Source organism: Esox lucius, chromosome 3 (assembly GCF_011004845.1).
Source record: "Esox lucius isolate fEsoLuc1 chromosome 3, fEsoLuc1.pri, whole genome shotgun sequence".
Classification (NCBI taxonomy): domain Eukaryota; kingdom Metazoa; phylum Chordata; class Actinopteri; order Esociformes; family Esocidae; genus Esox; species Esox lucius.
The window spans coordinates 14246432-14259554 of NC_047571.1; the positions used below are offsets into that span (position 1 = coordinate 14246432).

The 13123-nt window shown below is 46.8% G+C and overlaps 1 protein-coding gene across 7 annotated transcripts in view; it reads left to right on the forward strand.

Moving 5' to 3' along the window:
- kmt2cb (lysine (K)-specific methyltransferase 2Cb) overlaps nt 1-13123 on the forward strand; it is an 80356-nt gene that overhangs the window by 49258 nt on the left and 17975 nt on the right. For 4 of the 7 annotated variants that reach the window (XM_010884952.5, XM_010884962.5, XM_020044535.3 and 1 more), the window contains 18 exons: nt 203-367; nt 738-844; nt 957-1031; nt 1220-1432; nt 1927-2049; nt 2476-2601; nt 2759-2889; nt 4576-4783; nt 4894-4986; nt 5333-5380; nt 6650-6784; nt 6921-7076; nt 7277-7427; nt 8643-8884; nt 9036-9109; nt 10051-10284; nt 10528-12510; nt 12724-13022. In XM_010884952.5, the coding sequence (XP_010883254.2) occupies nt 203-367; nt 738-844; nt 957-1031; nt 1220-1432; nt 1927-2049; nt 2476-2601; nt 2759-2889; nt 4576-4783; nt 4894-4986; nt 5333-5380; nt 6650-6784; nt 6921-7076; nt 7277-7427; nt 8643-8884; nt 9036-9109; nt 10051-10284; nt 10528-12510; nt 12724-13022 (4563 nt within the window). The remainder of the gene's footprint in view (nt 1-202; nt 368-737; nt 845-956; nt 1032-1219; nt 1433-1926; nt 2050-2475; nt 2602-2758; nt 2890-4575; nt 4784-4893; nt 4987-5332; nt 5381-6649; nt 6785-6920; nt 7077-7276; nt 7428-8642; nt 8885-9035; nt 9110-10050; nt 10285-10527; nt 12511-12723; nt 13023-13123) is intronic. The other 3 variants (XM_010884970.5, XM_020044546.3, XM_010884978.5) reach the window with 2 other exon arrangements.

Sequence of the window (13123 nt, forward strand, 5' to 3'; positions counted from 1 at the left end):
ACCTTCTGCCTCACTTGTGTGTCCACGACATGTGTACTGTACATGTGAAGGCTTCATTATTCCCTATATACTAGTACTATCGCACACAAAGAAAGCATTCTTGCTTTTTTTATCCCAAGTTTCTCAATTCCCTGTACTTCAGTTCTGTGCAAGCACCTAAATGTACCCGTCTCTTCATTCTTTGACCCACCCCCCCGGGCAGGTGTGTGTCCTGTACCCAGTGTGGTGCCACCTCGCCAGGCCTGAGGTGTGACTGGCAGAACAACTACACCCAGTGTGCCCCCTGTGCCAGCCTGGCGACATGCCCTTTCTGTCTCCAGGACTACAGCGAGGGTGAGGTTGTGGTGCAGTGTCGTCAGTGTGACAGGTAGGCACCCCCTCTCCGCCTTAAAGAGCCTTGTTTCTCCCCACGTCTACAGGACCTGCCTCAACCTACTCGTTATACATGATATTTATATACATACTTTGATATGTCGTGTTCTATTGTTTTGCTTATTAATATGTTCAGCCCCTTCATTGGAATGTCAGATCTGAAGCTTTCTGTATAGTACAGGTCAATTTCAGATGAATGGAACATTTGATTCGGTGCTCTGGCTTAAAAAGGAAAAGGATAACAAATAGCCATAAGCTTTACTTGTGGCGTTTACAGCAGAGTTCATCAGTCTTATTTAAGATGAACCCCAACCCCCCTTCTCCAGCCTGTATTTCAACCGTTAGCATTCTGTCCTCCCCAACAGGTGGGTCCATGGTTCCTGTCAGGGTCTGCACTCTGAGGAAGATGTGGAGAAGGCCGCTGACAGCAGCTTTGACTGCACAATGTGCCGAGTTCACAAAACCTCCAAGTGTAAGTTCTGAATAGAAAAAATCCTCTGAAACCCGGCTACTCTATCTGACCCTCTCTTCCACTGCAGCCAGTTAATCAGTGGCTTTTTCCTCTCTCTTTACTGTACGAACAGCGCTAGTGTCCAAGGCCAGAGAGTCCATTGAGCCAGCAGTTATGACGCAGATTGTCACAAAGGCTAAAGAAATGGGTAAGACAAACACTTATCTGCCTTTTGTATTTCAGTATATTTGAGATTTCTTGGAGCTTGAGGTATTTCAGCATCTATTTGTGGCCTTGTGGCTCTTCGCCTCAATTAAACCTAGTCTTGGTCACTTTGAGCAATCCATGTTTTGTCGACAGCTATCATCCAGTACCGTGTGTGTGTGTGTCTTCCAGACTTGGCAAGGACGTACACTCAGGATGGCGTTTGTTTGACCGAGTCAGGGCTGTGTCAACTCCAGAGTCTGTCGGCCCCTGCGTCACGGCGAAGGAAACCAAAGCCCAAACTGAAGCTGAAGATCATCAACCAGAACAGCGTGGCCGTGATGCAGGCCCCCCTGGACATGCTGTCAGAACACTCCCGTGACGAGGACACTGAGGACCACAGAGGTGCCTGACTTTAAATACACGTTACGTGACTGAGATACAGCCAGCCTGTATGACCACCCAATCAACCCTCTTAAACAGAAATAGTCCTCCACATTCCCAAATGTCCATTATACTGTCAGTAGACTTGTAGGTGGCGAGGTGGAGTTGGGGTGGGGGGGGAATTGTATTTCAATCCAGTTAAATAAGAAAATTAATTAGGTGGTAATTCCATAAATTGACTGAACCAGTTTTTCAATTAGGCTAATCTCCTGAAGCTGACTACAGTTGAAATGGGATTGACCTCCTGGGTGCTGTAGCTTGGGGGCAGTGTGGTCCGTTCTGCCGACTGCCTCTTGACTTTCTCCTTATCACAACTCTGGCCTGCTCTCTGTCTTTGTCTGTCACTCCCCTTTTCCTTGCTCTCTTTCCATTTTCCCCTATCGACCTCTTACTCCCTTTCACGCGGTCTCTTTTTCCCCTCGCTCTGAACCAATCTTTCTTTCCCCCAATCACAGAGGCTGAACTCTCCCTAGACTGCGAGGGGAAGTCAGACTCGAGCCCAGAGCGAGAGCCAGCAGAAGACGAGTCCAAAGGGGCCGACAGTGGCAAGAAGAGGAAGAGGAAGCCGTACCGACCGGGTAGGGCACCTGATTGGAGGAGACAGGTTCTTTGGAGCGTGAAATGGTGCAGTACGTGGCCCGGCACTGTAGCGGTGTAGTGTTGTAGCTAGCCCCAAACACACAGCCTGCCAAACTCAGGGGGGGGAGAAGACATTGCCTCAAATAATTGTTTTCTTTGCTCTAGATTAAAGATTTTTTTCCTTTTTCGCTGAAACCATTTTGGCATGCTCTATTGAAACACAAACAAAAAGATCCATGTGACTATCTTTTCAATTCTACTTTCCCAATAAGTCAGTAGCAATAGAACATGTGAATTATACAACTGTTTTGAAATGTTTGTTGGTAAGGAAATTGTAAGGATCCAGTCATTGTTGTCCTTTATGTGGAGGAGGGTCTGGAGTGGTTGTTAGTAATATGTTTCATTGTTAGATGTTGCTTTCTCAGGCATCGGTGGCTTCATGGTGCGCCAGCGGAGTCGTCCTGGCCAGGGCCTAGGCAAGGCCAAACGATCCCTGAGCAGGAAAGATTCCTCCGGCTCTGTCTCTGAAGCTCCCACAGGAAAGGAAGAGGGTGAGTTCCCACACCTGCCATAATACACGATTGTTTGATTTTTGTCTCAATGTCCCTTTTCTACACAGCGTACATTGTAGAATCAAATACCTGCAATGTGTGCAAATACTACATTTGTAGGGATAAATTTATCATCTGTTTTTGGGTGCCTGTGCAGGCTGGGGGGAGGTGCTTCCCGACACCCCTTTGGATGAGATGCCCCCTGGACCGGAGGTTCCAGAGAAGATCAAGAAACGCTACAGGAAGAAGAAAACCAAACTTGAAGAGGCCTTTCCCACCTACCTACAGGTCAGTCCTCTATCTACATTATGACTGACTTTTTGATGTTTACCTGCTGATATTTTGTCCTGAAGGAACATGTTCTAATAATGAGTTGGGTGCTTATTTTAAGTGTTGACCTTTATTTCACCAGGCCAGTTGCCTGAGGACACATTGTCATTTTCAGCAACAACCTGGATAAGAGTGTGGAGGTGGGGGGGGGGGGTGAAGGAAGCTAGTGATGATTTGTTGGTCATAAGGTCCAGATTTGAACTTTTGACACTGCTTAACACCTTAAACCATCTAGAACATTTCCGTTGTAAATTCAAATGCTATGGAAATTATGAAAAGTCTTTTTAGCGTTTTACTGTCTCGTAATGTGAACTAGACCGTACATAGTGCCATCTTCAGTGCCCGCTTACAGCCAGGACATCCATTCAACATCCCATCTGAAAGACTGCCTATACAGAGCTGTGTCCCCTTGACTACGCTGGGACATTGGGATCTGATCATTAGCCCAGAAGGTCCTCCAAAAGTACTTGCAGCAGCTCCTGGTCTTTCATCCAGGGACCAACCTACACTGACCCTGCTTTACTTCAGACCGGTACCAGCAGTAGGAAGCAGGTCATTAGACGTGTTTATTTGTCACATTTTGTTGGATTGAAAATGCATTTTCCATACACCTTGCTCTCCTTGTAGATCATGGTTAACTATTGCCTTGCTTAAGGGCTGAACCACAGATTTCTGTTTTCCTTGTTGGCTCTGGGTTTTCATAGAGCAACCTTTAGGTTATCGGCCCCGGCTGCCATCCACACCATGACTGGTTTCTCGCTGACAAGCACTTCCCAGTGTTGAGTTATTACAAGGCAGCCATTCATAGATGCATTAGCACACTGATGGCCTAGGACGTCATATTGCATCTGCATAAAATGTTGCTCTGTGGGGGCCTGGGAATACAGAGTACTGAGCCTACCACTTCCAGGTGGACTCTTAGAGCGGCAGCTCTGTTTCTTTGCCTTGGTAAAATTGGAGAGTTGTCCTTGGAGGATGGCTCACATCCTCCCCTTCTCTGATTAGCATCATCCTCTCCAAATGGTCACTGTCCGGGCTCGGGGTTGCAGTGGAGGCTAGACTACTCCCAAAGCCTGCTCTGTATCGCTCTTGTCTTTCTCTTTGTTTCTGACTGCTCCAGCCTTCTCACTCTCTCGTCTCCATCCCTGAGCTCTGTCGCCTTGTGTTGGCCAATAAAGATAAGTGATGAGGTGCATTAAGGCACGGGCATCGGTCTCTGCTGTCAGACCTTAAGGCTCCAAACTTCAAATACAGAGAAGCACATTGGGTGAATTATTAAGATGGTTGGCAAGGCTTTTAATGTCCCAGCGCAGTGGGAGGTTGCGGCAGTCCCATCATGTGTCCAGGGAGATAAGATGTTGTTGGGGAGATGGATCCATCTATACTGGGAGGGGAAGAGAACTTAGTCACTACTAGTGGCGATAGCTGCGAAGGTGCTTGCCTCAATGCTTCTTGTCAACTCTGTTCTTCACAGCATATCAAAAGACGAATAAACAAGTGCCGTGAAGGGATACATCGTGTTTCAGGTCGTCTTCATAAAAGTCCCATTGGGATGTGGGGAATCAGAAATTGTCGACAGTTCTTTAGAAATATGAAGGTGTATAGAGAACTCACCCATTTTGGGATGTTTTGTATGGTGTCTAGGAAGCGTTTTTCGGTAAGGACCTGCTAGATAAGAGCAAACAGAGCAGGCAGCAGGGGGTGGAGTCTGGGCTGTTGGAGGAGGGCCAAGCTGGAACCGGACCCCAGGGGGACCGGAAGAACCCCACCAGCAGCTTCCTGGACCCCTCCTCGGATCCCCTACTTAGTGCTGTTTCAGCATCATCCAAATCAACCGGACCACAGGGACCACGTATGTACTACAGATATATAAACATACATTGCACACTCTGGAATAGACACATACACACTGGTCTGTGGTTCCATGCCGTGCTTTCTGACTGTCTGTCTGGTAATTCACAGAGCCCTCTGAGGAGCCGCTGGTGGATCTGTCTGAGGTTCTCAACAGGGATGCAGACCTCCTGGGAATGCTCGGAAAACAGACCGGTGACTCTGGTATGTCAAGGATCTCTAAGGCTGTCTTAGTGGCATGACACCATAGCCTGCATCAGATGACTTGCTGTCAAGTCTCTTTTCTAAAATTGCTTTTATAAGCATTGACCTAATTTTATCAGCTATCTTCGCAACCTCTGTTTCTGTTCAGCAATAAATGTCACATGTATTCAGTTTTATTTGTCACAAACTTCTAATAGTTTTAAGCATCTTTTGTTTTTGTTTGATCTTTATTTGGCATTGTTTGAATTGTGTTATGCATTTCTTTCTGGGTTTGGTTTCTTTGCTGTCTTCACTGTTCTGTTTGATCCACTCATCTTCTGTCTTGGTTTGGGTTTGGTTCCTGTAGGTCTTGATTTTTGCCCTTTCCAGATCGACTCCTCACCTCCTCCCTTTGGTAAGGGCTCCATGGCCTTAGTAGCAATAGTACATTCTTTCATTTACTATGTGATTTTGTTTGTAAGGGGGCGAAAAAGACCGCTGCTTTGTGCTTATCTTTGCTTGCATGCTGTCTGACCCTGATTCTCTTTTGCTACATTTTATCAACAAAAGTCTCTCACATCTAAAAGGTGTTCACATCTTTTTGGGGGGTTTTGTTCAGTTTGGAAGTACAAATTCAAGGCTAACCAACTTCGAAAAGCGAGAGTGATTCAGATTCTTATTGAAACAAACGGTCAGGGACAAACTCCCTGTACAAACTTAGAAAATTAGCAATTTAGAGGCAAACGATGTAGAGAGATGAGAGGCCTTGGTAAGTGGCCTTCCATTTTGTGATGACAGCGAACGTCTTTTGTCTCTCCTGTCCCTGCTGACTGACTGCTAAAGAATAGTTTAGCAACTCAACTGAGGCCAATATGAAACGTTGGTTCTTTCTCAGTAAACAGTACCTTTTGTAACTTTAGATGCACTTTTCACCCCAAAAAATTACTTTAAAAAATTGCTTGTTTGTAAGAGTTGCCTTGACATTGATAGATGGGTGTTTGTGTGTGAGGATAAGTGAATGTGATGAGATTCATCTCAAAGGATAGCCATCATGAGTAATTCTGCTCAGCTTGCACCAAGGCTTATCGTATTTAATTTCAACCTAATGCAAATATCCCCCCATTATTCAAATTCATTCAAACTGTATTAGCTAGATAATGTTTGAAGGATATTGCTGAAGGCAACATGTTTTGGTCTACAAGGCCCTATTTACACTAAGATCGTTGCATTAAAATAAACACTTGTCACAAGATACGCGTTGGCTATACATAGAAACCCCTACCAATGATTCCTAATGCTGACAGTTTTTTCTATTTTTTGGATTCATTTAATAATCCATGTGACTAAAGTTACATTGTGTAATCAAATCTAACTTAATGAAAAAGTCAACTAAACAAGCCAAATATCTAGCCCTGTTCTGCAATGTTACAGAAATGATTTTGACATGGCAAGGCAAGATCTATGTTTTCCACCTAAGTGAGGCCAAGCTTTATTATTGCCATTGAAAGTGTAAGTAGAGAAGTGCATTTACATGTTATGTAAATGTTATTAAAATGTTGATGGCGCCAACACAACTGTTGTTAGTGTGAATATATTCCCTTAAAGTATTTAGCTTTGAAGTATGTACCATTGATCGATGCTGTTGTGTACATCCTTGCTAATGTGTTCATGTGCTTTCCCTCAGCTGGTCTGGACATCGGACCCCTAACAGACAGCTCCCCGGTGCGCCCTCAATCCCAGTGTGGCCGACGGACACCCCGTGCACTCTCAGATGAACCTCTGGATGGGATCCTCAGCCCAGAACTGGAGATGGCTAACGGTCAGTATGGGGCCTGGTGGTCACCACATCTTTTGAGCTCCTCCATCCTCTGATAGATTTGTGGTAATCTTCCGATGGTTATGTATCAATTTACTTGGATGAATAATCTGTCCTTTTTTTCCCTTTCTGCTTTTAGAGTCAATTCTCAGCAAACTCTACAAAATTCCAGAGTTGGAGGGGAAGGATGTGGAGGACCTCTTCACTGCTGTCTTGAGCCCCAGCACCAGCCACCCACCACAGATGCCTCATCCCCACGGCCCACCGGGGGCCAGCCTGACACACTCTAACACAGGTTAAACACCCGTTATGGTCCTAGAGCAGTTACTGCTAGATCTGTGATCCGCCAGGTTGCAGTTCTACCGCAGTCTTGTGAGACAACTGACATAAAGCACAGGCATTAGCTAGACCGTTAAGGCAAGTCTACATGTCTCTGATGAGGTTGCGCGTCACGGCAACAGTATGGGCCAACCCTCTATGTATTTTTTCATACAGGGAATATCATGTTTCCACGAATGCCAATGATGAACGGGCTGATGGGGCATAACCAACGATTCCCTCTGAATCCATCCAACACCGGAGAAGGAACCTGCCTCCCAGACAACTTCTCCCCTCTCCACCGCATGCCTTTCACTGACAGTCCAAGGTACAACCTGCAACACTTACCTGTGAAAGCCCTAGGTTTGGGCTGTGTCCTGAAATCTAACACTGATACCCTGTCTTATTCATTTAGCCATTTACTTGACTTAACTAGCAGGTTTTCATCACATAGGTAACACTCAAGTGACGTGCAGGCTTTTCTGGGTTTTGTTTGAGCTTTATAGTAAAACATTTGTGACAGGAGATTAAAAACCATCTGCTTTCTCTCCTAATAGTATTGCAAACGTTGACTGCTGATGTTTACTTAATAAAAAACATTAATAGTAGTGATGTACTTTTAAAAGGTCCTTACAGCTAATATACAATTGTATGGTATATTTCTGGTGCTAATTTTGAAAAATGTCCTTTAAATAAATATCCACAGGGAGAAGCATGCACAGAATCTGGAAAATATACGCATTTCAATATTTCTTTTAATTTAATTCCAAGCATGGCACAAACACTCAGCATTTAGCTTAGGTCTTTTCAAGGATGAGTTGCTGTGTGAGCAAACACCTGCAGTCTGGAGTTCAAGTTTACAGCAGGTGGCCCCAGTTAGTCTTTTTATTAGGACAATCATCATCTTTACACAATACCCATATACACAGATCAACATCACATAGATAAGGAAAAAATGCCTTTTTCAGAATGATGCTCTCAGGACTTGATCAAATAACATTTTAGTCCATCATTAAGCCAGCCAGAGGAGAGGGCGTCCAGAAGCATTGACGTTTTTATAGTGTGGGTTGTGTGAATCACCAATCACCATCATAATGTGTTGTGATCTCCCTTAAGAATTCGCTGAAGTGGTCGGTGACAAGAGACTGCTGTACATTCCAACGAATGGATGACTTGTGTTTATTAACGCAGACCTTGAGATTCTGCACAGGTTTCCAAACATAGCTAAGTCTCCAAGAACATAGTTGTGAAGGACATGTGTTTCTGCTGCAGCTATTGAGGTTATCAGATATGACAGAGAATACGTATTTTTTTCTGCTGTGGTTTTTGATGATAATGTATCCGGTTTTGTCCGACTGTGCACTGAGTGCCCTGTGGATGCTTTCCTGCATCAGATCAGTCCTTCCCTGACCTTGGAAGCTTTCCTATAAGCCGGATAGAGGAGAGTCCTCCCATACAATTTCGTTTGGGATGGTAACCAATGGAAGACCATGATGACTACATGTCTTTCTGGATCGCTCAAATGTATTTGTCCTTCATGCAGGGACCGGAGGTTTAATCAGATGGCCAGAGAGGGTCCGTGGCAAGGTGCTTCTGGTCCTGTCCACGGAGGTCAGGGCCCCACCCCTCCACCTGGGGCTGAGGGAGGTGAGACAGAAGCTATGTCCAACGCCCAGAGGAGCACACTGAAGTGGGAGAAGGAGGAGACACTGGGGGAGCTAGCCACTGTGGCCCCCGTCCTTTACACCAATGTCAACTTCCCCAGCCTCAAGGAGGAGTTCCCTGGTGAGTGACCGTCTCCCCATGTTAATGACACACTTCTGCATTTCCAGCAGTTGTCATTACTTGATTTACATTGACATTTTCAGGTTTCCTTTTTGAGCTGCTGTGTGTCGTTTGTCTAATATACATTTTGGATCCTGTCTCATCAACATAGATTGGTCTACAAGAGTCAAACAGATAGCGAAGTTATGGAGGAAAGCAAGTTCACAAGACAGAGCCCCATATGTGGTAAGAAGCATTTCATTTCGCAGAGATTACATTTTCCCCAGTACATTTTTCCCCAGTCCAACATTATACATTTAGCAAATGTATTTCCCCTCAAACAGTGTAAATATTTGCGGACCCCTTTTTTTTCAGTTCTTTGTGCACCTTGTTGTTAAAGGATTTCGGATCTGACCCTTTTCCTTGACATTTTTTATAAGCTTGGAGGAGCAAATTTGTTCCTTATAGTGTTTCTAGATCCTATGGACTGTGCTTATGGTTTCAAAGCAGACTATTTCAATTGGGTTAATTCCCGGTGACTGAGATGAGCCCTTGCAAAATGTAAAGTTTTGTAGTAAATTAGATTACATGGATTTTACATTGAGTGCTACCTCATCTGGGTTGTACCTTTTATACTGCAGTGAAACAGGAAGGTATGGAAGGCCTTGATAAAGTTGCTTAAGACTAAGATCTACTTAAAAAAAAAAGGCAATTATAAACACAGACATTTTTTTGATTTTATACAATTCTGTAGGAATTGTCTTGATATAAAAAATTTCTGCCACGTATTGTAGCATAAAATTGAGCTCATTGGCTCTTTTTGTTGCTTATGTTGTTTAGTATATACAGCCTTTTCTGCAGGGTGTCGTCTGTCTTTTCTGCATTTTTTGTAACGAGTCTGACTAGTAGAATACATTTTCATGGCCAGTGCATTCAAAATCTTAGCCGTTCACAGATTTAACATTAGATCTTGTGTACTCTTTGTTAACTTCACTACGGAAACTGTAATTATTTTAATATATTTTTACTGGCAGAGGCTGTGTTTTAAGTTTCTGCCCTTGATAAAATCTATTGCTAGAAAAAACGTTTAGTCTGCAAAGGTTTCTATGGGAACAACTGAAATAATCTTTTGCTGTCTGCGTGTTTGTTTGCGCACGTCTGCGTCTGCTCCCGATTCTGTTCTGCAGCAAAAGGCGAGGGACAATCGGGCTGCTCTGCGCATCAACAAGGTCCAGATGTCCAACGAGAGTCTGAAAAGGCAGCAGTCGCATCAGCAACCACTTTCCCAGCAGCCCCCTGCCCTGCTGCAGCCCCCCGACGAGGTGTTTGACCCCAACATACCGCTAGACACAGACTTGCTCTTTAAGGACCCTTTGAAACCCAAAGAGTCAGAGCATGAGCAAGAGTGGAAGTTTAGACAGGTAAGGTTGTATTGAGAGAAGGGAGGTGAAGGCGCTGTTAGTGTGTACAGGCAGGTTAGTGTGCTAGTGTGTGAGAGCCTAGGTGAGATGTAGCATAGGAAGGTCCCCCCAAGAAAAACATGGAAATAGTCCCCGTTTGGTCTTTTTTTCAATATAGGCCGCTAATAACATATGCATTGGCTTGTTCAGGCACTATTTGAAAAATTAAACACGTTTCACCTTTTCACCCTGTTCTTGTGACAGCAAATGAGACAGAAAAGCAAGCAGCAAGCAAAGATTGAAGCCACCCAGAAGCTGGAGCAGGTGAAGAACGAGCAGCTGCAGCAGCAGCAACAGCAGTCGGGCAGCCAGTCCGAGGGAGACGGCAACAACAGCGGCAACCAGAGTCCTTCTTCCCAGCACGGCAGCAACGGCAGCATGTCCCCGATGCAGCACAGCACCGGGGGGAAGGAGGGCTTTATCCGAGCTCAGCTCCCAGGGACGCCCACCCCCGGACCCTCTGAGGATGTGTTCCTCCGGCCCCCTCCTCCCCCTCCCTCAGGGGGTTCTTCACAGCCCCAGTCCCCACAGGTGTTCTCCCCTGGTTCATCTGGCTCCAGACCCTCCTCTCCCTGGGACCCTTATGCTAAGATGGTGGGCACCCCCAGGCCTCCAACTCTCGGTCCCAGTGCATGTCGCAGGATGTCCATGGAGTCAGGCAAGTCTCCCACCTCTCTGATGGAACAGCAGGACAGAGGGAGGCTCACATCGCCAGCTCATGAGGCTTTTGGGTCCCCTACATCCTTAAGTAGGGAAACAGATCCCTACACAAAGTCTGGTGACACCCCCAGGGACATGGACCCTTTCCTAAAGCCAATGGGCCCACCCAGAGTCAACCAGGGTCCACCGGGGAGGCACCCGATGGGGTCTCCAGTGCGGGGAGACCCTTACTCAAGAACCATGATTCGCCAAGAGACCTACCAACGGATGGCTCAGAACAGGATGATCCTGTCAGACCCTTACTCCAGACCTCTACTCGCTCCAATCCCCGGGAGCAATGAGCAGGGCTCAGTCCCTCAGTCTCCTTTTAAGACCCCCATGCCTCCACCCCAGGCCCAGGACCCCTTTAACAGACCAATGGGACACCCGTCAGACAGATTCTCTCAGCAGGGAGATCCTTACGCTCAGAGCCCTCTGACCCCACGACCCCATGACAGTTTTACCAGTCCGCCTAGGATGGCCCAGAACCATCCACCAGGCCACCCGTTCTCCCAGTCCGGCTCAATGGCACAGTTACCAAACCGGAACCCTTACGCCCATGCGCCCTCTACGCCAAGGCCTGACCATTACGCATACGACCCCTTTCCCCAGCCTTCTGGAAACCCAAGGCCTTCCTCAGACTCCTACGCTCAGATGCCAGGTACCCCTCGATCCGTGAATGACCCCAACGTCCAAATTCCTGGAAACAGACCGTTCTTTGAGTCCGGCTACGCACGACCTCCAGGCACCCCTCGCCCGCATGACAACTACGGCCAGTCCTCTGACCCTTATTCCCAACAACCCAACACTCCTCGCCCTGGACCTGGCATGAACCAGTTCCACCACCCTCACCCACACCCCCAGCCCCCCAGTCAGAGGATGTCTCCCGGTCACTCCATGGACCCCTATGCCCAGCAACCTGGTACTCCTCGGCCCCCAGTTGGAGAGAGGTTCTCAAAGTCCCCAGGCAGCCAGAGGCTGGCCCCCATGGATCCATACGCTAGCCAACCTGGAACCCCCAGGCCTAGTGGTGACACATACTCCCAGAGCCCCAGACCCATGCTTAGTGACCCTTACGCCCAGGCTTCAGGAACGGGACGCCCAGGAATGGGACCTGATGGGCTGGGTAGGCTGCAGGGACAAAGACCCAGTCCCATGGGAAACCAGCAAGACCCCTTCTCCCCCCCTCAAAGCACTAGGCCCCAAGACGCTCCCTTCCCACACCCAGGGTCACAGACGCCGAAGCATCACAGCGGGTTAGCCGATGATGGATTCTCTCCATCCAGACGGCCCAATCAGACGCCTGTCCATGACCCTTACGATCAGGCACCCATGACCCCTCGTCCACAGCCGACAGAGAGAATGGAACTGAAGGAGCAGCCAGGCCAGGACTCAGGAGGACCGATGCAAAACCCCTCCCAGATGCCTGGACCCTCCTCCGAGGTTCAGAGTGTCTCCCTGGCTGACAGTGAGGAGAGACTCAGACAGGTACGTGCCCTGTTTTTCATTTAACATGACTTTAAAAGTTTAATTTAAACTGTTTCTCTATTCACTTAGAAGTGTATCCCATGGCAATTTTTGGTAATTAATAGGTTATGCATTTATATCACTCCGTTTTAAAATCAAGAATTTGAATGAAATATTCAATTGTATGATGAATTATATAGTTAGAGGTCTGATTGCATGTGTTGTTTTATTTAGCGTCAACGCATCCGAGAGCTAATCCTGAAGCAGCAACAGCAGAGGAGTGCCATCCGCATGGAGAATGCTGGTAACATGGCCCCTGGCACACCTCGACCCTGGCCTAACGAGGGCCACGGACAGCAGGGCGAGATATTCAGCCGGCCCCCTCCACCCTACCCTGGGCAGGGCCCCATGAGGGGACCAATGAGGTTTCCTGGACCTTTCTCCGGTGAACTGCGGGGTCCTTTCCCTAATGAGGGTCAGTTACCCAGAGGACAACATCCTGTCGACCCTAATATCAGACATCAGTTGCCAAGGTTTGTATCTGGAATTTTTGTCCTTGCACTTTCAATAACACCATATTTAATTATGACTGTTGAAATTGATAGTCTAAGAAAATATTCAATGTGTCACTCTT